The following is a 27,780-nucleotide window of genomic DNA, read 5'->3' on the forward strand; positions in this document are numbered from 1 at the left end:
ATAGCGGTGCTGGAAATTTTGTAACATTTTTTTAATAAAAGGTAACATTTTAAAATTGTTAATAAAATTTTTGGTAACGTATTTTTTTACAGAGGTAGGTAACATTATCAAAACTGCGACCAATATAAATATTTTGTAAAAATCAATAAATGTTACCAAATCTTTTTCTTTAGTGAAATAAAATATGTTTTCTTAATAAATTTTACAAATAACATTTCATTTAATAAATCAAAATTATGTCAATACTGAATTCAATTAATATCTAAACTAAAAACATAAAATAATTAAACTTATCAAGGTATATCCAAAACAAGTTATACAATTGTAATTTAATGTATTTAATTAAATATATTTAATAATTTAATTAACCAAAACAATGGTGAAGAGTCATAAAGTGACATGGGTGCATGATAGTTGAAATAACTTCAAACAATAAGTACACAACAATCAACTGTAATGTATTGATATGGGGATGTCAACACACAAGTAGCCATCCATAAGTTTTGCAATATCCAAAAAAATAAAAAAAGCAATGTAATAAAGATAAACAAAATAGTATTATATATAGACTTTCATCACTAACATCAAATAGAAAACAAAGTAGTACAGATTCTCTATCAAGTTTATTTGATGTTTTTTATAAATGTTTGGACAGAGATATTGGAGAATTATACAATAATCGGTTCTTTAATGTGAGCAATCTTTTTCCAGTCTTGGTCTTGTGGATTCTGATAACGCTCACTGATTAATGGACACGACCGGATTTCAAGAAAAGAGATGGATTTGGGCAAACCCTCTTCTGGTAAGCATTGAAGGTTGAAGCATCGAATAATTGTGAGAGAGGAGAGGTGAGAGAGACCCTTGTAGTCCAACTTTTTGAGATTTGGGCAATTAAAGATTCTTAGAAAGGTAAGAGAGGTGGCAACAAACCTTCATCGGGAAAATACTCCGTATCCACATTTTCAACATACAACCTTTCAAGACAAGGCTCGGCACCCAAAGCCTCTCTCAGGGAGGTTATAAGTCTGAAACTTGAAAGAGACACCTCTTTTAAATTTGATGGCAAACTTCCTTCTTCAAACATCTCCACTTGTGGACATTCCCATTCTTCCCATTCCTTCATGTTCCTGAAGCTTAGTCTTTCCATGGACGCAAAGGAAGAAGAGTTGCTCCCATAAAATCCATCACTAACACCAATGCTCACTATTCCATCAAGCCCTTCAATCTCGAGGTTCTTCAGAGATGACAATTCTCCAAGGGAAGGCAAACATAGACAATTTTTACAGTTATTCAGACTTAAGAACACCAAATTAGATAATGAATTATCAAATAACCAACTTGGAAATTCTATACCGTGATAGCTCCAGATTGACAAATGCTCCAAGTGAATGGAAGGTTGGAGATTCTCAAGCACTTCTTTTTCTTCCCTTGCATCATTAGGGACATGATTTGAATTCCATATTAACCCTAACTCCACAAGCTGTTTATCTTTCAAATTTGCCTCTAGTGCATCCAAAGGATTAACAATATTTTGCACTTGATAAATTGATAGGCTCCCATGAAGATTGAGTCCTCCCAACTGCTTAATACTGGACTCACTATGGACACGAAACGCATCCAGTAAATGAAGATTCTTCAATTCTCCAAAATGCATCGGCATCTTTGTCACCTTTGTATTTTCAAATTCCAGACAATGCAATTTGGTGAGTTTATGTATATTTGAGGGCAATTCTTCCAGATCTGAACAATAGTTCAACTTCAATATTAGTAAGTTAAAGAGCAAACATATTGAGTCAGGTAGCTTTTGTATATTAGTATATGAAAGGTCTAACGAACGAAGCTGTTTAAGAGCACCGACAGAATCAGGAACCTCTGTAATAAGATCACCAAATCCACTCAATGATAAGACGCGCAAAAACTTGAACTTGGAGAACAATTCATCAATCAGAATCAATGCACAAGGAAGACCGTCAATATTATTTGTCATTGGAATAAATGAACGCAGTCTTTTAGCATCAATTAAACTCCCCATACCATCATCATATACTTCATTATCAATTGAAAATGAAAAATGACGGGTTGTTTTGGGTATACGGACTCCTTTATCAAATTTGAACATGAAACAAAAGTTTCCACCAACATATTTTGCCAAATCATTCAAAAGGTCATGCATGACAAATCGCATTTTAATACTCGACTGAAGAAAAAAAGACCTTGTTAATAGATCATCGAAATATTGTTCACCAACTTCTTCTACATTCTCGATATGTTGAGAGTGACGGAGAAAATCTTCAGCCATCCATAATAAAATTAACTCCTTCTTATCAAATTCATAATCTTTGGGAAATAATGCACAATAAGCAAAACACCTCTTAAGGTGAGAAGGAAGGTGCTGATAACTCAAAAGCAGAGCAGGGATAATTCCAAGTTCTTTTGGTAAGTTCCATATGTCACTTTCCAATACGCTTTTCCAATCTGAAATGGATGCTTTTGTGTAGAGAAGGCATCCAATTGTTTTCAAAGCGAGAGGTAATCCTTTGCATTTCTCAACTATGCTTCTACCAATCTTCTTTTTCTCATCATTCAATTCAAGATCATCATCTTTTAGTGCATGCTTTTTAAAAACTTTCCAGCATTCATCCTTTTCTAATTGCTTTAGGTGATGCACTTTAGATCTCATGTTAGAAGCAACTTTCTCAGCACGTGTTGTGACAAGAATTCTACTTCCTGGAGCCCCGTCGTTAAGAGGAGTTTGCACAACCTCCCATTCTTCTCGTTTTTCGTTCCAAACATCATCCAAAACAAGAAGAAATTTCTTCCCTGACAATTTTTCTTTCAGATTTTTGTGAACCATGTTTAAGTTCCCACTATCATATTTTTTATCAGCGATTGACTCAAGAATTGTTTTTGTCACCGTCAAAACATCAAAATGATCTGAAACACATACCCAGGCTTTGATATCAAATTTTGCAACGTCGATCTTTGGGTCATTGTACACATGTTGGGCGAGTGTGGTCTTACCAAGTCCACCCATGCCCACAATGGAAAGAATTGATGGATGGTTATGATTGTCTATTTCAGATGTGAGCCAATCAAGGATAATTTTTTTGTCGGCATCTCTGCCATAAATAACACTTTCAACCATCAAAGAAGATGATGGCAATTTGAGCATAAGTCCTTGGGAGAACTACACCCCAAAAGCTAGCTATTGGAGTGGGAGAACCCAAGTCCTTATAAGACCTCCCTTTGAGGTGACCTCCCCGATGTAGGAGGAGTTTGAATGACCCGTATAAAAATGTGAGGAGTTGGATAGGCATTCAACGGTTTTGATGAATTTAATGTGTGAAACAATAATTTAGTCCTTAGTGTAGGAAATATGTATCCCGAGAGGCTAAAGGCCCCCAGCGAAACAATAATAGTTGACACTTTCGAATACTACAAACCTTTATAAGTTAATCATTCTTTTTCGTTTGATTTTTAAAACTTTTTTAGACACTTCATTTGTAGGTGTTTAGTAAAAAGTATGGATTTAGACTTCTAAGCATTTAGGCGAGAGAAACTTTTTTTTGGGAAAATGTTTTTTAACACCACTTCCACCAAGTTTATAGTTATTAAAAAAAAGTTAATTTTTATATTTATAAAAAGAAAAGAAATTAAAAGGTAAAATAGTAGAAATGAAATATGTGGAAAAAAATCTTAATTGTCACTGTTAGGAGAAAATGTTTCATTAATAATTAATTTTAATAATAAAAAATAATTAATTACTTCAGATACAAAAAATAGTTAATTACTTCAATGATCAAAAGTAGTTAATTATTTTAATGATCAATATTAATTTATAAATAAACATATTTTTGTTACTAAATAATTATTATTATAAATAAAATATTATAATTTGGTTCTAAATTGATTTCTAAAATTTAACTAAAGAAATTAATCACTAAAAAATAGTTATGAAAGTTTTTACTACCACAGATATTGATTTCTAAATTAGTGACCATTATTGATTTCTAAATTAGTAACCATAGAAATGATGATGATGTTTGATATTTATATATATTAGTTCAGTCATCTATTTTAGTGACTGTGGTTCTCATATGTGATGATCATATTTTATACTATAGCAAATAATTATGCATATATCGAGAAAAATGCATAGTGCAAGAAAGATTGATTTAAGATAGACTCGTACTTTTGATTAAGGAAATGTTAAAAACAATATATATATATATATATATATATATATATATATATATATATATGTATATATGACACAGGAAAAAAAACAGCATTATTTTACAAATATCATTTTTCAGCCTAAGATGTTATTACAAATTATTAGAAACAAGATATAAAGCCGAATGATAAAAGTTCCCTATAAATCAACAATTATGAGAGGTTGTTATTAATTGTTTAAATACTTTTTAATCGTTATTAATGCAATACAACATATGTCAACTTTATTTCTCCTCTAAAAATATTTATATTTTCTTACACAATTAATTTTATTAAATCTACTATTCCATTTTTTAACTAACATAGAAAATAAATAAATAATAAATCATATATATAATTTATTATTGGTTCTCACAAATATATTAGTCTTTATCTATAATTTTTAGAATATTTTTTCAAATGTTGACATGGAAATTTTCAATCAACCTTCATTAGGACTATTTTGGCCAATATCAATTGAGAAATTTTCCTGCTAATATCGATCGAAAAGCCATAAAAGAAAATCCGACTAACAATGTTAAAAAAATTAATGTCGATTGATGTCAACCTAAGTAATTTGGTCATCTACAATAGAAAACAAACATCATCATTATTATTTAAAAATATTTTAATAAACTTGAAAAAAAGATACAAGATATCATTGATATTAATATTTTGAATTATTGAGAATTCTTTGATATTTAAATATTTTTTGCACTAAATAACAATTGAAATGATTTATTAAAAAAATTCAAATTGAATAAATTTGAATTGGTTTATCTAAACAAAATATTTTAAGAAATCGAAACGAGATAAGCTCAAATTCAATATCTTTGATGTTTAGTAATAGTGAAATTTTCTATCGTCCTAAATTGAATTTGTGAGTAATACATTATAAAGCAATCACCACACTGAGAAACATTAGATATAATAAATTTCAAATTATAGTTTTCGTTCACCGAAGATTTAGAATAAATTGATTCAATATAAAATTTAGCAGAGCAACAAATTAATAATAATAAAATACTAAAGTGATTTTTTTTAATTTTTTAATCAATAAATCTATAATGATATATAGAACATAATTACTAATGTTTCTAAAACGCAATAACAATAACCAAACACAACTTCTAGAGTAATGTTTGATTTGGAAAAAAAAATTATATCATTGTCACTTATCAAATAATCCATTAAACTCATATGATCATCTCCTTTAAAATTGAGTGTTTCTGTTTTGAAAAAATGGTTTTGCCTTCTATTTATTTACATTTATGATTCCTCCAACTTAAGTATAACATTTCTTTCTTCTGATAGCAAGTAAAATCCATGTAGGACAGATATTTATGAAGACATCATTTATCTTTAATATATCGTAAAACATCTAATGTTGTTTCCAATAACAAACACGTACGCGTTTTTACAGTTCAACAATTACACAAACTTTACATGGTTTGACAACTACATAAATCCTGCCTCTGCAAATTTCGTAAATAAATGAAAGTTGGGGGAAGAAAATTGTAGCGTAAGAAGTAAAAGCTATTATTGTAATGCTCACTATTTTAATCCCAATCCCCAAAATGGAGTCTAGTTTTTCTGTTTTTTTTTTCTCTGTCATCCGTTAAACATTAAAAATACATTATTTATTTTTAAGGTATTAGTGATCACCGGTGTATTTTGAAAGTACAACCGACAAACAATACAGAACAAATCAGTAGAGAATTTAAATCGAACAAGATGAAAACAGATACAATTTCAAGTCCCAAGAAAAGGAAGTTTAAAAGTAATTGCATTTTCACAATTGCGTTTGTTTCAAGAACAATATCCCTAAACAACTACTTACTCTGTTCGGTGTGCAGCTTAGAATCAAGGGCCAGCCGATGAGGGAGGGTGTCTTCTGCTCCCTCCAGATTCAGATCGGAATGCTGTAAAAAGATAATACGATTAGCACCAGATACCGGCTTCCAATTAAATCATTAGTTTAAAAATTAACAATCAACAATTAACAAAAGAAATCATTAGACAAAGTGATGAATGTAATAGCACAACAATGTAAATTCCATTTACACAGTCAAATATTTGCGCCTAACAAGATTGTAATTGAAAAGGGAGAGAGATAGTGTAGAGTATCAACACCTGTTGAAGAGGCAGACAAACGGGAATTATTGCACATCTAATTTCAAAATTATGAGCGAACACTTAGTTTTTGAATGTGAGCAATCTTTTTCCAGTCTTGGCCTTCAGGATTCTGACAACGTTGTTCCAACAATGGACAGTTCCAGATTTCAAGACATGAGATGGATTTGGGGAGACCATCCTCTGGTAAGCATTGGAGGTTGGGGCAGTTAGAAAGTGTGAGAGAGGAGAGGTGGCAGAGACCCTTGTACTCCATCTTTTTAAGATTTGGGCAATCATAGATTCGTAGAGAAGTGATAGATTGTGGTAGTAAAACTTCATCGGGAAAAAACTCCACATCCATCTCTTCAATAGACAAGCTTTGAAGACATGTGTTGGTACCCAATGTCTCTCTTAGGGAGGCCATAAGTTTGAAACTTGAAAGAGACACCTTTTTTACATTTGGTGGCAAACCTCCGTCTGGGAAATCCTCTACTTTTGGACAATTAATTATTTGTAGTTCACTAAGAGACGGAAGCAGGATTTGCATCCGTTTTGGCAACAACTTCAAATTCTCCGCTCCATCAATATACATTCTCTGTAGCCGCGGAGCAGATAAGCCTTCACTAGGAAATGAGTCAAATCGTGAGCATTTGAGAATTGACAAATGCTTGAGACGATTATGAGTGTGCTTCTGTGAAATAATTTGTAGGTTATGACACAAAAACAATGAAAGAGCCTTAAGGTTTGGGAAGAAATCTAATGGAAAGGTTGTTAGAGAATCACAACCGCTAATGATCTCAATTTGTTCAAGCAGATCAAAGCTACGGCTCATTGGAATATTCATAATTGGAAAAGCACAAAAGTTCAAGTCTTCAAGTGAATTATGAGATACAATATGCTCACACCTTTCAAGGCACGATGCTTTCATGCTGTCACGTATATTAAGATACTTTACATTAACAAGTTGATCTGGCAGACCTTTTAGCTTGGGACATTGATACACCTTGAGAGTTTCAAGACGTGGAAAAGCAGCAGTCTTGTGTTCACATTCTTCCAATTCCTTCATGTCTGAAAATGTCAATCTTTCTAAAGATGTAAACGAAGAAGAGCTATTCCCATAAAATTCAGCACCAATGCTCACTATTCCATCAAATCCAATAATCTCAAGGGTCTTCAGAGATGATAATAATCCAAGGGGAGGCATACACAAACAATATTTACAGTCCTTCAGCATTAAGAACACCAAATTTGATAATGAATTATCAAATACCCAACTTGGGAATTGTGTACCACCATAGTTCTCTATTGACAAATGTTCCACATTTTTGGAAGGTTGTAGATTCTCCAATACTTTCTTTTCTTTCCTTGGATCATCAGGGATATGGTCTGACTTCCATTTTAACTCTAACTTCACAAGATCTTTATTTTTCAGATTTGCTTCTAATGCATCTACAGGATTTACAATATTTTGCACTTCATTAATTGATAGTCTTCCATGAAGATTGAGCACTCCTAGATCCTTAGTACTGAACTCGTTATTTTTATCGACAAAAACCGCACTAAGTACTTGTAGATTCTTCAACTCTCCAAAATGCATTGGCATCTTTGTCACTTTTGTAGATATAAATTCAAGACAACGCAATTTGGTGAGTTTATGCAAATTTAAGGGCAACTCCTCCAGACTTGAACAATAGTTCAACTTCAAGATTAGCAAGTTATAGAGCAAACATGTTGAGTCAGGTAGTTTTTGTATCCCAGTACTCGAAAGATCTAAAGAATGGAGATGTTTAAGATCACCAACAGAATCAGGGACTTCTCTAAGCTCAGAATATTGATCCAAAGATAAGACACGTAAAAACTTAAAGTTGGGAAACAATTCATGTACCAAAATCTTGAATTGCAAAGGATAATGATCAATGTATCTTCTCCCAAATTCTTTATATGGAAAAAAAGAACGCAGTCTTTTAGCATCAATTAAACTCCCAAAACCATCAAAACATTCTACGTCATCGAATGCAAATGAAAAATGACGGATTGTTTTGGGGATGCAGTTTCCTTTATCAAATTTCAACCTGAAACAAAACTCTGCACAAACATATTTTGCCAAATCATTCAGAAGGTCATGCATGGAGAAATGGGTTTTGAAATCTGATTGAAGAAAGAAAGACCTCGTCAGTAAATCATTGAAATATTGTTCACCAATTTCTTCTACATTATTGATGTGTTGAGAGTGATGGAGAAAACCTTCGGCCATCCACAACAAAATTAATTCCTTCTTGTCAAATCCATAATCTTTCGGAAACAATGCACAATAAGCAAAGCATCGCTTGAGATGAGAAGGAAGGTGTTGATAACTCAGTAATAGAGCAGGGATAATCTTCACTTCTTTCGGCAACTCCCATATGTCGTTTTCCAATACCATCTTCCAATATGAAATGGATGACTCTTTGCAGAGAAGACTTCCAATTGTTTTCAAAGCAAGAGGTAATCCTTTGCACTTCTCAACTATCCTTCTACCAATCTCCTCTTTCTCATCATTCCATTCAAGATCATCATCTTTTAGTGCTTGTTTTTTGAAAACATTCCAGGATTCGTCGTCTTCTAATTGCTTTAGGCGATGCACTTTAGATCTCATGTTAGAAGCAACTTTCTCGGCACGTGCTGTGACAAGAATTTTACTTCCTGGAGCCCCATAGCTAAGAGGAGTTCGAACAGCTTCCCATTCTTCTCCTCCTTCGTTCCAAACATCATCTAAAACAAGAAGAAATTTCCTTCCTGATATTTGGTCTTTCAATCTTCCATGAACCATTTCTAGGTTCCCGCTATCATCTTTAGAGTTAGTGATTGCCTCAAGAATTGTTTTTGTCACTGTCAAAACATCAAAATGATCGGAAACACAAATCCAAGCTCTGATATCAAACTTAGCCTCCTCCATCTTTGGGTCACGGTATACATGTTGGGCGAGTGTGGTCTTACCCAACCCACCCATGCCCACAATGGAAAGTATAGACGGATGGTTATGATTGTCGGTTTCAGATGTGAGCCAATTAAAGATAATTTCTTTGTCTGCATCTCTGCCATAGATAATACTTTCAACCACCAAAGAAGATGATGGCAATTTCTGTGACACCTTATTATCAGAATAAGAAGTACCGTTTTTCAAACCAAGAGCATCCTTTTGCTGTTCAAGATATTTTAGTTTTTCTAGGACTTCTTTCATCTCTGATTCAATTTTCTTGTTAAATGAACTGAAAGTAGAGTTGAAGAAATTTGATACCTTGTCAGTAAAGGTTTGAGGTTCAGATCCAGCTTCCACTTGGCATCTGGTGAGTTCATAATCTATTTCACCCAAGAGATCCTCTGCATCAAAGACAGCCTCCTTGACAGAAAGAAGCCATGCTTTGACGTGTGGATCTGTGAACTGTTTCTGTTCTGCATCATCAGCAAGAGCATTGATGGAGTGCAGCATGATGTTCAAATTGCCGAGCAGCTTCTCATCAAGTTTTCTTCCACGAAAGAAATCTACGAATTGAGGAGAAGCCAGCCTGTCGAATGCAACCTGAAGAAAAGCGGAAAGAAGAGCACCACCAACAACTTCTGCTGCCATGGTAGGAGTTGGAACAGATTGGAGTGAATGGTGAATGGAAATGTGTAATTTGAAATCCAAGTGCAGGGATGCTATACCGATGAAACGAGTATGTGGCTATTTTACGACGATGACTTGACTTTAAGGATAGTGGAACATCATTTTCTTTTATCGCATTTTTTCTCAGCTTTGTTCCACAGTTCTCTTTAGATTACGAATGGACGGTTCAAACATTCGATAAGTTTGATTCGCCATTATAAATGTGAGTAGTAATATTCATTCAAAGGTTGTAAAGTATGAAATTCTGAATGGAGAGAAAGTTGAGTCCCTGTGAAGCAATAATAGTTGAGTCTTTCGAATCACAAAAATTGCTCACAGCTGTAATCCATGAATATAAAGCAAAACTTGTCTGATTATAAAGCAGTAGTGACATCTGACAAGTCATATCGTATTTTGAAACCAAAACTTTATATAAAAGTAAATATCTTTTCTGCTTCAATGATCTTATATTCATGCAAATTTATTTTGATGTACTCATTCTCATCCTCTATTTATTCACTTAATTGGCTATCATGAGGTAATTAAGCTAGTTCAGTAGATGTAGTCAGTAATTTCTATTTAGCCGAGATTTAATTATTAGTATTTCTTCGCCTCTTTTTTATCATTTTTTCAAATTGGTTTAATAGTAAGCGTATTACGTCCTTTCATATCTCTGTTCTTAGTAAATAAAGTCATGATAACATGATGTAAAGACATCATGAGTGTATAAGATTTCGAGAGTTGAAGTCACCATCTTACAAAAACATTTCCCAAGAATTATTTGTTTAGTAGATCAAGATTGAACCGCTAATGGAATCTCATCTTACCTCCTCTAAGATTGTTGATTTAAATAAGTGGTATTCGATGGTTTTCATGATATTTTGATTTATCTATATGATATGTTGTAGAATTTTACAGCCTCAGACCCTGAAGTTATATTACAATGAACACAGGAAACAATTATCTCTTTATACATCATGAACTTTGACAATGAAGTTATATTACTTCATTGTTGTAATCCCTGAATGCATTTTTGACAATAAGGTGAAATAAATTAATGATCCTTGATTCTACAGTTGAAATTTGAAATCATTTTTTAATGTCCTTATGAATTAGCAAGCAAACAAAAAATCTCACTGACGATTGAAGATAGTTTTGAATGTGAAGAGGTTTCACACTTATTTACAGCCAGGAACTTATCTGAGGAATGATTCAAATAAAAATTACATCAAAAGGAAAAAGCTCAGGAAAGACTAAAATGGTGGGTTTTATCTTCATTCTTTGATATGGCTCTTTGTGGTCTTCGTAAGCTGAAGCTAAACTCAATCTTTTCTCTTCAACTTCTTCTAATTGTTTGGTTGTGTAAACAACAGAAGTGTTTCGTTCTTGGTTTGTTTTTCTGAGTATAAAACCTCTAGTGCTGTTGAAGCTTATTTACAGCTTCCTGGATTTCCCTTTGTCTCTCTTGGAGGTTTTCAATCTCAGACTTACTGGTTGAGATATTGGTGTCAAACTGATGAACTTTCAGTTTAGAAAAGTAGTATCCTAAACATATTACTTTACAATATTTAATAATTTTATCCTATAGAAACACATCATTCTTTATTAAAGTTTTTAGACTTTTTGTTTAAAAATGTTGCATAATTGAAATGTTACTAAAATCCTTTTGTAATGTATTTTAATAGAGGAAATTACAAAATGTTATTAATAAAAATGTTTAACGGCACTCCATAAATACTATTAAATTATTTATTATAAAATTAAATATGATGTCATTTTGGAAAATAGTAGGTAATTTTTTCACACCATAACAAAAATTATTATAGAGAGAATCGTAATAAAAAAGATATGCTGAATTAAGAAAATATTGAAGGACATATATGAAAAACTTTTAGTCATCTTATATATGAACCCTATAAATTCAAGAAAACTTCTTCTATGTATTTGATTTACTATTGATTTTTAAATTCTAAAAATTTGGATTTTGTTAAAATTCGTTGTGTTTTTGGAGCGAGTTTCATTTTTTTAATTAGAAGTAAGATGTGTGAAAGTTACCTAGATTTATAAGTTTTTCTGTTGTGACTCATGTATCTTGGAACACTTTTTATTGGAGTCTATTTGATAAACTTTCATATTTTTTACTTTTAATGAAGAAAATGTTTCTCGAAAAAAAGTTTATATTTTCAAATGTTTTCGGATATTTTAAATAATTTGTGAATTTGTTTTCAAGATTGATGTTTTATGTTGATTTTTTAGCTTTTCCTTACATTTGTGGTTTCCACTTGTGACGATCATATCTTATCGTATAGGTGTAGATTGTGACGATCATATCTTATACAAAAACATATGATCGTATAGGTGTAGAGAAAGATTCACAACAATGAGAAGTAAGAGTTGGACAAGACTAGTTGATGTTTGGACAGTCTTATAAAGATTTTATTATTATTTATTTTCAAATTTTATCAAATTACATTTTACCCGTATGTAATACATGAACCTTTTTTTTTATTTGAGATTTAAATAAAGTGAGACAATTTTTTTATAGTAATTATAAGAGATAGAGTTATTCGTGTAGCTATGCACCATAGGAAAGCCAAAAAAGTTGAGTGTTACAAACCATGTGAACACTCTTAAGAAATAAAACACCATCTTCGATGCATAACCTATAGGTATTGAGTAAGGGTGGGCAAAAAATCCAATTTTTATGATCCAATCAATTTTTTCTATGATCCAATCCATTTAATGTTCATTATATTAAAAATTCAATCTATTTAAAATTCATTTTATTAGATTTGGATATCAATCTAATTTACATTTTATGGATTGGATATCCATTCTCGAAATCTAGATTTTCAAAATGAATAATCCAAAATATCCAATCCAAATTTTCACTTTATATTTTTTGTTAGGTTAGGCTAAAGGTTGAGACGAACTAGCCCAAATTTAGTCGTATTTAATTGAGTTGGCGTGACCCTATACAAAATTTGGCCGAATTAGGCCAAATTCTGTCAAGTCGGTCCTGATCGAGATTTGACCCAATTGGTCCTAGACAAAATTTGGAAGTATTCGGCCAAATTTGTCAAAATTCTTTGGTGTCAGCCCTATGGACACAAATTTGGATCCACATCCATTATTTGGATCCAAAATGGATGTGAATTAGACTTTCGATAGGGCTGACACCATAGAATTTGACAGATTTTTGCAACGAAGCAAAATTTCAGCATGGGATCAACTTGGATGACTTTCGAACGAATTTCGGTCGGGGACGACGTGACCAAATTTGGACTAAGGTCAACTCGACAAGATTTCAGTCGAGATCGACTTGACTGAATTCGACTGAATGTCGGCCAGGGTCGATTTTGCCTAATATGACCAAATTTTGGCCAGAGCCGACTTGACCAAATATGGCCACATTTGGGTCAAGGCCTGATCAGCCAAATTTCGGTCAGGGTTGACTCTACTAAATTCGTCGGTCGGGACTGACTTGATTGAATATGGCCAATTTTCTCTCACAGCTGATGAGTTGAATATAGTCAAATTTTGTTCGGGACATAGTCGACCGAATATGGCTAAATTTGGGCAAGTGCTGACTTGACCAAATTTTGGTCATGACCAACTCGACTGAATTTGGTCAAATTTAGGTTAGGACCGACTTGCCTAAATATGACCAAATTTCGGTCGCGATCGACTCTGCCGAATATGACCAAATTCAGGCCAGGACCAACTCGGTCAAATTTTGGTCGAGGCCAACACGACCAAATTTTGAACGGAGCCGACTCGACTAAATTCGGCTGAATTTCGGTCGTGACCGACTCATTTGAATACGACCAAATTTCATCCTAGGCCGTCTAAGTCAAATACGACCAAATTTGGGTTAGGGCCCACTCAGCCAAATCTCAATTGGGGCCAACTCGATTGAATTCGACCAAATTTTGACTGGAGCCAATTAGGCTGAATACAACCAAATTTTGGTCTCGATTGTCTTGACCGAATACGGTCAAATTTTGTCTAGGTTGACTCAGCACAATGCAGTCAAATTTGGGTCGGGATGAACTCAACCGAATACTTCCAAATTTTGTCCAGCACCAGCTGGGCCAAATTTCGATCGAGACCGACTTGATAGAATTGGCCAAATTTTGTATAGGGTCACGCCAACTCAATCAAATACGACTAAATTTGGACTAGTCGGTCTCAACTTTTAGCCTAACCTAACCAAAAATATAAACTGAAAATTTGGATTAGATATTTTAGATTATCCATTTTGAAAATCTAGATTTAGATAATGGATATCCAATTCATAAAATATATATCAGATTGATATCCATATCCAATAAAATGGATTTTAAATGGATTGAATTTTTAATAAAATAGATATTAAATGGACTAGATCATAGAAAAAATAGTTTGGATTATAAAAAATGGATTTTTTGCCCACTCTTGATTAGAATTTTGTGACACATCTCTTCACATATTGAATGTCAGAACAGAAAACCAATAAAAAAATATTGTCTGCCAACATCTAAACACTTTTGTAAAATCATCCATGTAATGATAGGAGACATCTGCAAAAGCTTCAAATCACTGTTGTTGCATAAGGTTAGCTTTCCTATTTCCGTTAAAATAATGTTCATTCTTTTCCTTCTTTCAATCAATAAGAAGTTATTATCTGAGGAAGGATAAACAACAAAGAAGAACCTTAGCCTGCAACTAGTAAACCAAAACACCATTATTTTATGAAAGAATCAAGTATTTTAGTGTAATAATGTGAGACGTGCGACGTGGGACGTGAGACGTGCTACGTGAAAGGTGAGACGTGGGCGTGATACGTGGGACGTGAAACGTGCAACGTGAGACGTGGGACGTGCGACGTGGGACGTAGGACGTGGGACGTGGGACGTGGGATGTGGGACGTGGATCTTGGGATTTGGGACGTGAGACGTGACACGTAGAACGTGGGACGTGAGACGTGAGATACATGAGAGATGTGAGACGTGGGACATGAGAGACGTGAGACGTGAGAGACGTGCGAAGTGAGACGTGCGACGTGAGACGTGAGACGTGAGACGAGAGACGTGAGACGAGAGACGTGAGACGTGCGACGTGCGACGTGCCTCATGCGACATGCGACGTGTGACGTGAGACGTCCGTAAACACTAAACCTTAAAATTTATATTCATAAACTTTAAACCTTACAATTTAATTGAAAATTTTAGAAGTTTAGTAAAAGAATTGTTTATGTATCCATAAATTTGTACTAACAAATTTAAATTATACTCTTGTAAAAATATTATTAATAAAAAGAGATTAAATACATATAAAAATGAAAGAATAAAAATATGAGGGTAAAAGTAATAATTAATGTTTATTTAACACATAAAAATAAAAATTATGAGGATAACAACAATAATTTATATTTATTGAACTCTTAAATGAGCGGAAGGAAACAGAGGATGATCTGAAAAGTTAAACTAAGGATGGGCAAAAAATCTAATTTTCATGACCCAATCTATTTTTGCTATGATCCAATCCATTTAATATTCATTTTATTAAAAATCAAATCCATTTTATTGAATTTGGATATCAATCTGATCTACATTTTGTATATTTTATGGATTGTATATCCATACTCTAAATCTAGATTTTCAAAATGGATAATCCAACATATCCAATCCAAATTTTCAGTTTATATTTTTGGTTAGGTTAGGCTAAAGGTTGGGATGGACTAGCCCAAATTTAATCGTATTTGATTGAGTTGGTGTGACCCTAAACAAAATTTGGCTGAGTTAGGCCAAATTCTGTCAAGTTGGTTCCGATTGAAATTTGGCCCAGCTGGTCCTAGACAAAATTTGGAAGTACTCGGTTGAGTTCACCCCGACCCAAATTTGACTGCATTGGGTTGAGTCGACCTAGACAAAATTTGACCGTATTTGGCCGAGACAACCGCGACCAAAATTTGGCTGTATTTAGCCTAGTTGGCTCCAGTCAAAATTCAGTCGAATTCAATCGAGTTGGCTCCGATTGAGATTTGGCCGAGTCGGCCCTGGCTCAAATTTTGTCATATTCAGCTGAGATGGCCTAGGATGAAATTTGGCCGTATTCAAATGAGTCGGCCATGACCGAAATTCGACTGAATTCAGTCGAGTCGGCTCCGGTAAAAATTCGGTCGTGTTGGCCTCAACCAAAATTTGACTGAGTTGGTCCTGGCCTGAATTTGGTCGTATTCGACAGAGTCGATCGCGACCGAAATTTGGTCATATTTAGGCGAGTCGATCCTGACCTAAATTTGGCCAAATTCAGTCGAGTTGGTCATGACCAAAATTTGGTCGAGTTGGCACTAACCCAAATTTAGCCGTATTCGGTCGACTATGTCCCGAACAAAATTTGACTATATTCAACTTAGTCGGCCGTGATCGAAAATTGGCCATGTTCAGTGAAGTCGGTCCCGACCGACGAATTTAGTGGAGTCAACCCTGACCAAAACTTGACTGATCAGGCCCTGGCCCAAATGTGGCCATATTTGGCCAAGTCGGCTCTAGCCAAAATTTGGTCGTATTAGGCAAAATCGGCCCTGGCCGAAATTCAGTCGAATCCAGTCAAGTCGATCTTGACTGAAATTTTGTCAAGTAGACCTTGGCCCAAATTTGGTCACGTCGTCCCCGACTGAAATTCATTCGAAAGTCATTCAAGTTCATCCCATGCTGAAACTTGGCCTCGTTGGCCCTGACAAAAAATCTGCCAAATTCTATGGTGTCAGCCCTATGGACACAAGTTTTAAAAAATTTAATTTGAATTTATTTTATGAAAAATGGATTTTGGATTTTGAACTTGATCCAAATATTTAGATCTAGATTTAAACTTGATCTAAATATTTGGATCCGTATTTTTAGAAAATTCAATCTACTTCTTTTGAAAAAATGGATTTGGATCGAAAATCTAATCCAATTATTTGGATCTAAAATGGATGTAGATTAGATCATTAAAAATTCAATTCATGATGACCTCTAGTATTGAGCTTGTGAGTCTTTTCTCTAATATATTGTTTATTTTACCCAACGCGAAACACCAACTCATGGCTCCAACACCACTTTAACCTTATGATCTTTTAATTTCCTAGATAAAAAAAGTATAGGATATGTTCCATAATAAAATTTACGTAATTAGCTAATAAATTATATAAAAACAAAATAAAGAAATAAATGTTATATGAATTCACCTCTTAGTCACTTAGGTTAGTTTTCTCCTATTTTTTTGTTTTCCTCATAAAGGTAGTTTGATTGAAAAAAAAATTATTTGTAGAGATAATGATTGAGATTATGGTAGAATGATTCTTTTAATTTTCTCGTCATTCTTTAGGTGTCGTATGATAATGTTTTCTATGTGATGACTCTCTTCCATCAAAATTCTTCATCCTCTATCGTGTAAAACAAGAAACACTATTCTAAAATAAGTAAACCATCAATAGACTAGTTATGCAATTAGTCTAACTTCTTCACTTCATCTTGTATCTCATCAAATGTTTTAGTTAATAAACTAGCAAATTTTTCTCTCCTTATTTTATTTTAAATTTTTTGCAATAATCCTTTATAATAAACATGATATGAGAAGAGATGATAACCAAAATATAACTACAAAATATCATATAATAAAATCAAAACCTCTAAAGGGCGTTGCTGTGTCATATTTCCAAAACTTAACAACAATCATGTGGCATATTGTGGAAAAATGGTTTTGTCTTCTATTTATTTACATTTGTGATTCCTCCAACTTAAGTATATATGCGTCCTTTGTTTTGAATATTGGCACAAGACAACATTTCTTCCTTCTGATAGCAAGTAAAATCCATGCAGGGCAGACACTTGAAGAGGAGACAACGGTTTTGCTTTATGCTGTCAATGTATATGCTACATCAAAGGGGAATCTATCTAGATATTTATGTAGAGATCATTTATCTAAAATATATTGTAAAATATCTAATACTGTTTCCAATAATAAACACGTACGTGTTTCACAGTTCAACAATTACACAAACTTTACATGTTTTCTGACAACTATATAAAATCTTGCCCCTGCAAATTTCATAAATAAATGGAAAGTTGGGAAGAAATTGTAACGTAAGTAGTAAAAGCTATTATTGTAATGCTCACTCTTTTAATGCCAATCCTCACAACCGAGTCCAGTTATTTTGTTTATTTTTTTCTGACCTCTGTTTAACATTAAAAACACATTATTTTTAAGGTATTTGTGACATCAGTGTATTTTGAAAATATAACAGACAAACAACACAGAAAAAACCCGAAGATAATTTTAATTCAACAAGATGAAAACAGACACAAGTTCAAGTCCCAAGAAAAGGAAGTTTAAAAGTACTTGCAATTTCACAATTGTGTTTGTTTCAAGAAGAACATCCCTGAACTACTTACTCTGTTCAGTGTCCAACTTAGAATCAAGTCAAGGGCCAGCCGATGAGGGTGTCTTCTGCTCCCTCCAGATTCAGATCAGAATGCTGTAAAAAGATAATACGATTAGCACCACATACCGACTTCCAATTAAATCATTAGTTTAAAAATTAACAATCAACAACTAACAAAAGAAATCATTAGACAAAGTGATGAATGTATCAGCACAAGAATGTAAATTCCATTTACATAGTCAAATATTTGCGCCTAACAAGATTGTAATTGAAAAGGTAGAGAGATAGTGTAGAGTATCAACACCTGTTGAAGAGGCAGACAAACGGGAAATATTGGACATCTAATTTTAAGCTTTTGAGCCAACACTTAGGTTTTCAATGTGAGCAATCTTTTTCCAGTCTTGGCCTTCAGGATTCTGACAACGTTGTTCCAACACTGGACAGTTCAATATTCGAAGAGAGGAGATGGATTTGGGGAGACCATCCTCCGGTAAGCATTGGAGGTTGGGACAGTCATGAAGTGAGAGATAGGAGAGGTGGCAGAGACCCTTGTACTCCATCTTTTTAAGATTTGTGCAGTGATAGATTCGTAGAGAAGTGATAGAGTGTGGTAGCAAAACTTCATCGGAAAAAAACTCCACATCCATATATTGAATACACAAGCTTTCAAGACATGTATTGGTACCCAAGGTCTCTCTTAGGGAGGCCATAAGTTTGAAACTTGAAAGAGACACCTTTTTTACATTTGGTGGCAAACCTCCGTCTGGGAAATCCTCCACTTTTGGACAATAAATTATTTGTAGTTCACTAAGAGACGGAAGCAGGATTTGCATCCGTTTTGGCAACAGCTTCAAATTCTCCGCTCCATCAATATACATTCTCTGTAGCCGCGGAGCAGATAAGCCTTCACTAGGAAATGAGTCAAATCGAGAGCAACCGGTAATTGACAAATGCTTGAAACGATTATGAGTGTGCTTCTGTGAAATAATTTGTAGGTTACGACAGAAAAACAATGAAAGAGCCTTAAGGTTTGGGAAGAAATCTAATGGAAAGGTTGTTAGAGAATCACAACCGCTAATGATCTCAATTTGTTCAAGCAGATCAAAGCTACGGCTCATTGGAATATTCATAATTGGAAAAGCACAAAAGTTCAAGTCTTCAAGTGAATTATGAGATACAATATGCTCACACCTTTCAAGGCACGATGCTTTCATGCTGCCACGTATATTAAGATACTTTACATTAACAAGTTGATCTGGCAGACCTTTTAGCTTGGGACATTGATACACCTCGAGAGTTTCAAGACGTGGAAAAGCAGCAGTCTTGTGTTCACATTCTTCCAATTCCTTCATGTCTGAAAATGTCAATCTTTCTAAAGATGTAAACGAAGAAGAGCTATTCCCATAAAATTCATCACCAATGCTCACTATTCCATCAAATCCAATAATCTCAAGGGTCTTCAGAGATGACAATAGTCCAAGAGGAGGCAAACACAAACAATATTTACAGTCCTCTATCCTTAAGGACACCAAATTTGATAATGAATTATCAAACACCCAACTTGGGAATTGTGTACCACCATAGCTCTTGATCGACAAATGTTCCACGTTTTTGGAAGGTTGTAGATTCTCCAATACTTTCTTTTCTTTCCTTGGATCATCAGGGATATGGTCTGACTTCCATTTTAACTCTAATTTCAAAAGATCTTTATTCTTCATATTTGCTTCTAATGCATCAAAAGGATTTTCAATATTTTGCACCTCATTAATTGATAGTCTTCCATGAAGATTGAGCCCTCCTAGATGCTTACTTTTGAACTCGTTATTTCTATCGAAAATGACCGTGTTGAGTACTTGAAGATTCTTCAACTCTCCAAAATGCATTGGCATCTTTGTCACTTTTGTATTTTCAAATTCAAGACAACGCAATTTGGTGAGTTTATGCAAATTTAAGGGCAACTCCTCCAAACTTGAACAATAGTTCAACTTCAAGATTAGCAAGTTATAGAGTAAACATGTTGAGTCAGGTAGTTTTTGTATCCCAGTTCCCGAAAGATCTAAGGAATGGAGATGTTTAAGATCACCGATGGAATCAGGGACTTCTCTAAGCTCAGAATATTGATCCAAAGATAATACACGTAAAAACTTAAAGTTGGAAAACAATTCATGTACCAAAATCTTGAATTGCAAAGGATAATAATCAATATTTCTTCTCCCGAATTCTTTATATGGAAAAAAAGAACGCAATCTTTTAGCATCAGTTAAACTCCCAAACCCATCAAAATATTTTACGTCATAGAATGCAAATGAAAAATGTCGGGTTGTTTTGGGTATGCAATTTCCTTTATCAAATTTCAACCTGAAACAGAAGTCTGCACAAACATATTTTGCCACATCATTGAGAAGGTCATGCATGGAGAAATAGGTTTTGAAATCTGTTTGAAGAAAGAAAGATCTCATTAGTAAATCATTGAAATACTGTTCACCAATTTCTTCTAGATTGTTGTTCTGTTGAGAGCAATGGAGAAAATCTTGAGCTATCCACAACAAAATTAATTCCTTCTTGTGAAATTTATAATCTTTCGGAAATAATGCACAAGAAACAAAGCACCTCTTGAGATGAGAAGGAAGGTGTTGATAACTCAATAGTAGAGCAGGCATAATTTCAACTTCTTTGGGTAAGTCCCATATGTCGCTTTCCAATACGCTTTGCCAATCTGAAATGGATGACTTTGTGCGAAGAACACTTCCAATTGTTTTCAAAGCTAGAGGTAATCCTTTGCATTTCTCAACTATCCTTCTACCAATCTCCTTTTTTTCATCATTCAATTCAAGCTCATCACCTCTTAATGCGTGTTTCTGAAAAACTTTCCAACATTCATCCTCTTTTAGATGCTTTGGGCGATGCACTTTAGAACTCATGTTAGAAGCAACTTTCTCACCACGTGTTGTGACAAGAATTCTACTTCCTGGTGCCCCATAGCTAAGAGGAGTTCGCACAGCTTCCCACTTTTCTTGTCTTTCGTTCCAAACATCATCCAAAACAAGAAAAAATTTCTTTCCTGATATTTTTCTTTCAATCTTTCATGAACCATTTGTAGGTCTCCGCTATCATCTTTAGATTTAGTGACTGCCTCAAGAATTGTTTTTGTCACTGTCAAAACATTAAAATGATCGGAAACACAAACCCAAGCTCTGATATCAAATTTAGCCTCCTCCAGTTTTGTGTCATTGTAGACATGTTGGGCAAGTGTGGTCTTACCCAACCCACCCATTCCTACAATAGAAAGTATTGATGGCTGGTCATGATTCTCAGTTTCAGATGTGAGCCAATTTAAAATCTTTTCTTTGTCTGCATCTCTGCCATAAATAACACTTTCAACCACCAAAGAAGATGATGGCATTTTCTGTGGCTCTTTGCTACCTGATCCATCACCAGAGTAAATACTCTCTTTCAAACCAAGAGCACCCTTTTGCCTTGCAAGATATTCTAGTTTTTCTAGGACTTCTCTTATCTCTGATTCAATTTTCTTGTTAAATGAAGTGAAAGTAGAGTTGAAGAAATTTGATACCTTGGAAGTAAGGGTTTGTGGGTCTGATCCAGCTTCCACTTGGCATCTGGTGAGTTCATACTCTATTTCCTTCAAGAGATCCTCTGCATCAAAGACAGCCTCTTTGACAGCGAAAAGCCATGCTTTGACGTGTGGATCTCTGAACTGCTTTTGTTCTGCATCATCAGCGAGGGCATTGATGGAGTGCAGCATGATCACTACTAGATATATAATGTACACTAACACTAAAAAAATGTTACTAAATCATGAAAAATGTTATTAATACAATTTAGTAACATTTTATCACATGTTACGTATTCCCCATGTTACTATTGATTTTTTGTAACATTTATACTTATTAATAGAGACATTTACATAAATGTTACTAAAGATTTTAAGTAACATTTTTTTAATAAAAGTGTAACATTTTTAAAATGTTACTAAAAGATTATAGTAACATTTTTTTATAGAAAAGTGACATTATAAAAATGTTACTAGAAAGTTTTAGTAACTTTTTCTTAATAAAAAGGCTACATGTTAAAAATGTTACTAAAAATAACAAAAAATTTCACACATGATTGAGCAGGACAGAAAATTTCACACATGATTATAATAACAGATAGCAAGATAAATGAATATATACACACATGAAGCTATTTGATATATCCACAAATTCACAAGCTAGATACACGCTCACACAAACAAATATATTGATCACTTGAAAGTATTAGCATTTCAAGGAAAAATCCAAAATTTTAAAATATGTTGAAGGACTATCATATTAGCCGATACATATTACATTTATTTAAGCAACCAAAGCTAAATGATCAGAATCCAGAAACCAAAAGATTAACCAAAAACATCTAAAAGAGAGGGGAGGATAACCCTTGTTTAGGCAAAGGCCTTCCACCTTTGGCACACGAAAGAACATAGCTAGGACCTGTTGAATAATAAAAAAGAAACAAAGCTCACGAACAATGCCAATTTCAATTTCAACCACATAAACCAACACAAAGGCACACTTATAAAGAGTGTGTGGACTCATTAAGTGGTTTTGAACTACTTTATATAACTTATTTAAATTTTAAAATTAACAAAGGTAAAGTCTGTTCATGCAAGTTTAAAATAACTAAAGAAAGCTAAAAATTAACTCAAAACCAGAATTCTACAAGAAACTAAAAACTTCACTAATCAAGACCTAAAAAGGACTCTAAAAGTAGGCTAATACTAAGGACTGTATTAAAACAGAAAGTAAATAAGTAAAAAATTATCTAAACAAGTTTTAATGGACTAAAAATAACTAAAACTAACTCAAAAATAACTAAACACAATACACAATAATCAGCAGACATAAGAAAATCTCTAAAAGGATGTCAGGTTCAAAGCTCCAAAAGATTTAGACTAGAAAGTGAATCAACGTGTTAAACAACTGCATTGTGAATAGACTAGCATGTGACGTGAGAAACCAACAGGAATCTTTTCACCAGAGTCACAAGAGCATCATACCTCAGTTTTTTATGTCATAGTTGATTGAGCTGGTTTTTCTTTAGAACCAATTGGAATCTTTTCACTAGGATAATGGATTCTACATGTTTTCCCCTCTCTGATAGTTCAGAAACAGTGTACATATAGGTTTCTTCCTACAAAAGTAAAACAAACACAAAAAGTTGATTTAATCCAAACATATTTTGACTAGTACTCAGAAAGTGAAAGAAACAACGAAACAAAGCATAGGGGATTAGTACTCAACACTATATTAGAATATACATGGCTGATTTCAAATATAAAATTTATTTGAATAAGCATAAGTAGTATCTGAAAGCTAATAGCTTGGACATAAGTGTGTGAAATGGAAAAAGAACTGTAAGTGGCTTTGCAATTTGTTTATCATAAAATCGAAAACATAAATACAGAGTTTAAGAAGAATGGTACAAAATTTCAAGTCTTCCATGCAAATCCAAACAAAATATTTGCATATCCATCAAAATAATAAATCATAAATGCTACTGCCATCAAATTGTAATAGAATGTAAAAGTCAAAGTAAAGCAGAAATGAAATTAGTCTTCCAATATGGCAAGTTAAAGAATATACTCAATTTTGACCAAGGATCACCCTTCTTTCTTTTCTTTTTTGAGCATTGCCAAATGAATTTTTTCTATCACCTAATATATCCAATATGTTAGACCCTGTTAACGGAGTAGGTGCTCCTCTCAATTCTTGGGTACCATCAAAACAATTTTTATCCTTTCGCCACCTATGTTTTGAGTCTAACCACCTTCGATGACACATATAACACATCTTTTTACTATTGTTTAAGTACCTTGAGCATGTGTGGTAGTTACATACAGGACATGCCAATTTTCCACTTGTAGTCCAACCTGATAACATAGAATAAGCAGGCAAGTCATTAATAGTCCAAAGTAATGCAACATGTGCCTGGAAAAATTCTTTATTAGAAGCATCATAAGTTTCAAACCCTTTCTCCCACAACTCCTTCAACTCGTCAATAAGAGGTTCCAAATAAACATCAATACTACTTTTAGGGGAAGAAGGACCAGGAATTAGCAGTGACAACATCAAGTAAGGTTGTTTCATACAATCCCATGGAGCTAAATTATATGTCATCAGAACTACAGGCCAAATACTATGTCCTTTGGCCGTCATCTTAAATGGAGTAAATCCATCACTTGCTAACCCAAGCCTCACATTTCGAGGATCTGATGCAAAGTTAGGATGGAGAGAATCAAAGGTTTTCCAAGCAAGTGAATCAGCTGGATGTCTTAGCTTTCCATCTTTGGTGCGGCCTTCATCATGCCATTTCATTGATTTAGCAGTTTTTGATGACATGAATAGCCTTTTGATCCTTTGTTTTAAAGGAAAGTACCTCAAAACTTTGGCTGGAATTGGAAGTGAAGCTACCTTAGAAGAAACTTTTCTTCTAAATCTTTGATGTTTCATTTCTTTATATCTAGAAGCATGACATTTAGGACATCTAACTTCATTCTCATACTCCTTTCGAAATAAGACACAATCATTAGGACAAGCATCAATTTTTTCATAACTAAAACCTAAGTCCTTAATGATCAACTTGCATTCTTGATATGATGATGGCAAACAAGAGTTTTCAGGAAGTAACTCTTCTAAAAATTTTAGCAACATATCAAATGACACATTGCTCCACCCATGGAGATTTTTAATATGTAGCAATCGAACAATGATTGATAACTTGGAGAAATTTTTACATCCAGGATATACTTCTTGGTGAGCATCACGTATTAACTTGGAAAACCTAGTTGTTTCAGTGTCAAACTCACCATTATCTTCATCTATAGTGTCATCAAAATCATTTTCTCCTAAATTTGGGGGAATCATGAACGTTTCCTCTAACAAACTATCCAAATCATTTTGCATACTAAATTTCTCTCGTTCATCACTATACATCTTATTTGAAGAGCCACATTCTCCATGAAAAACCCACTTTGTATAGTTTCTATCAAATCCGACACACATTAAATGCTCATGCACTTCCTTTCGACTACCCCAACTACAATTGTTACACTCCTTGCAAGGACATAGAATTTGATCTCCTTGAGCACTATTCTCAAATGCGAAATTTAGAAAAAAATCCAATCCATCCAAATACCTAGTAGATGATCTAGGTGCTACCATCCACTTTTTGTCCATGTTTATATATTCTTAGATCGCCCTGTATGGCTTGAATCCATCAATTACCTAAATCAAAACGATACGAAAATAAAACCGAGAAGGTTATATACAAACATCATTTAGGTAAACCTCGTGGTTTAACAAATTTGTAGAAGCTAAAGATAATATAGAAAAAGATACAACAATTGAACAAAACAGAAGTAATAGGTGAATAAAGAGAAAATTTTACTTTTGTAATGTATCTATCAAACGGTTAATAAAGAGAAGAAAAAAAAAAACGAAGGATGTAATAAAGAGAAGAAAATGTAGCTAGGGAATGGAATAATGAGACATATTAGAAGATGATACCTTATAACGATGGTAATGGTCATCAACAATGTCACCATTACTTCCATCAGTGACAGTTCCTGAAATGTACAACCATATATACCATTGGATTTTTTGCCCAATATAAACAATAAATGTTTTAGAAAATAATGAGTAAGAAATGTGAACCTGGCTTGTGAGAGAAAACATCCCAGTTATTTAGCCCCTTTCCATCAGCCAAGTAAGGTCCTTCAATCTGCGAAATCGTTCATTGTTTGGCAAAATCACTGGAGAACAATATTCGAAGATAAATCATGAGTCCTGTTCAAATGATTAAGCAACTACCAGACTTAAGATTCCAAACTGCTTCACAAGCACATAAACTGTCACAACAAAGTCCAGCTCATTAACAAGCGATTTCAATGCTTAAAGGATAATAATAAAGTACTACTTACAGTTTCATTTTTCAAATCAAAGTCTTTCAACTTCCATTCACAAACCACAATACCACAAAAAAACCCTCACTCTTTCAACCAAAATAAGAGTTAAAGACACATACCTGCAACAACAACAACCGTGAGAACATCCCCAATTCTTTTGAGCTGTTTTACACTCTTCTTATACGATTTGAATGGTTTCAGAATTGAATCTTCAGCTAAGAGCTGCAACAAAAATACAAGCGATAAAAATGAATGCACAAGCAAACAAATGTGTGCCAAGAGAGATAAGCACGTTAACTTGTACAACGAATTCGCAAAAGCTAAAAAAAAAATTAAAAACTACAAAATAATTTCTTTATTTCTTTCAACGATACCACAAATAGCAAATGACAAATTCGTTGAGACAGGATCAAAATCACGTTTCAGAAATTTGCTTAATCCCGAATGCCAAAATTTGTTTACAAAATGAATCCATCAAAAGAAAACTCTCCATTTTTAAACCCTAATTTGTCTATTGCCAAATTAAATAAAAGAAATTATAAGTAGAAACAGGTGATCCAGATGCACGAAATTACTTTAATCGTGAAAAACAATAACAAATCTAACAATAATAAATAAATACGCCTTACAACTTTTTCACGAGGACCAGGCTCAACGTGGAATCGACGGCGCGGAAAAGGAGCGGATTCTTCAGTCTTCTGATTTGTTTGTGCACGAGAGATGGAAGGCACAAGAGATGGAAGGCACTGGAAATTGGGATGTAGGGTTTAAACAAAGAACGAAGAGAAAGAGGGAAAAGAAAAAGAAAAGTAGAGGAAAAAAATGAAATAAAAATTATTTACAGTTTTATCAATTTTTTAATAATACAATAATTAAAAACTAAAAGTTAGTTTCTATTTTAATTATTTTTATTGATTAAAATTTAGTTTCTAAAATAAATTTAAAATGACTAGAAAATAATTTTTAATTACTTCTTAACGATGTGATATTATTATTATTTTATTTTTAATTAATTTCTGATAATACTGATATTATACAATATATTTGTTATGAATTAATGATTGTCCATTGATTTGATATATTTACTCATATGATTCATTACTCTTTATGGTAAATATTTGTATTAACTAAGTTGATTTGTTTCCTTGATGGATTACATATTGTATCTATAAATAGGACTCTTCCTATCAATAATAATACATAGATGAGTTGCTCCCTATTCTCTCATTCTCTATTCTCTCTTGTTTCTTCTCTTCTCTATTATTTGTCGTCATTCTCTATGTTATTCGCTTTATTTCATAACACGTTATCAGCACGATGCTCCAACCAATTGAGGACTAGTGGAAGCTTTTTCTCTATAACGACAATGATCTGTGCGTCTCAATACAGGCTCTTTCTAATCCTTTCTCGAATTATAATTTTACCTTATATTCTTCCTCTTGTGATAAGAAT

General features: G+C 33.5%; 2 protein-coding genes and 1 pseudogene across 2 annotated transcripts; all 3 read right to left on the minus strand.

The window, feature by feature from the left end:
• Nucleotides 1–901: 901 nt before the first annotated feature.
• Nucleotides 902–3,034, minus strand: LOC114180939 (putative disease resistance RPP13-like protein 1). The gene has a single exon (XM_028067233.1). It carries the CDS (start codon nucleotides 3,032–3,034, stop codon nucleotides 902–904), a length of 2,133 nt encoding a protein of 710 aa, XP_027923034.1.
• A 2,908-nt stretch (nucleotides 3,035–5,942) lies between these two features.
• LOC114181008 (putative disease resistance RPP13-like protein 1) lies at nucleotides 5,943–10,223 on the minus strand. The gene is made up of 2 exons (XM_028067318.1): nucleotides 6,349–10,223; nucleotides 5,943–6,137 (listed from the first exon to the last, which is right to left on the minus strand). The coding sequence occupies exon 1, from the start codon at nucleotides 9,935–9,937 to the stop codon at nucleotides 6,398–6,400; it is 3,540 nt and encodes a 1,179-aa protein (XP_027923119.1). The 5' UTR covers nucleotides 9,938–10,223; the 3' UTR covers nucleotides 5,943–6,137; nucleotides 6,349–6,397.
• Nucleotides 10,224–18,239: 8,016 nt separating this feature from the next.
• Nucleotides 18,240–27,112, minus strand: LOC114182394 (annotated as a pseudogene).
• Between the last annotated feature and the right edge of the window lie 668 nt (nucleotides 27,113–27,780).

Source organism: Vigna unguiculata, chromosome 4 (assembly GCF_004118075.2).
Source record: "Vigna unguiculata cultivar IT97K-499-35 chromosome 4, ASM411807v1, whole genome shotgun sequence".
Taxonomy (NCBI): Eukaryota; Viridiplantae; Streptophyta; class Magnoliopsida; order Fabales; family Fabaceae; genus Vigna; species Vigna unguiculata.

Coding starts and splice junctions, on each gene's coding strand:
- LOC114181008 (XM_028067318.1), bottom strand. CDS start 9,937: ATGGCAGCAGAAGTTGTTGGTGGTGCTCTTCTTTCCGCTTTTCTTCAG.
- LOC114180939 (XM_028067233.1), bottom strand. CDS start 3,034: ATGGGTGGACTTGGTAAGACCACACTCGCCCAACATGTGTACAATGAC.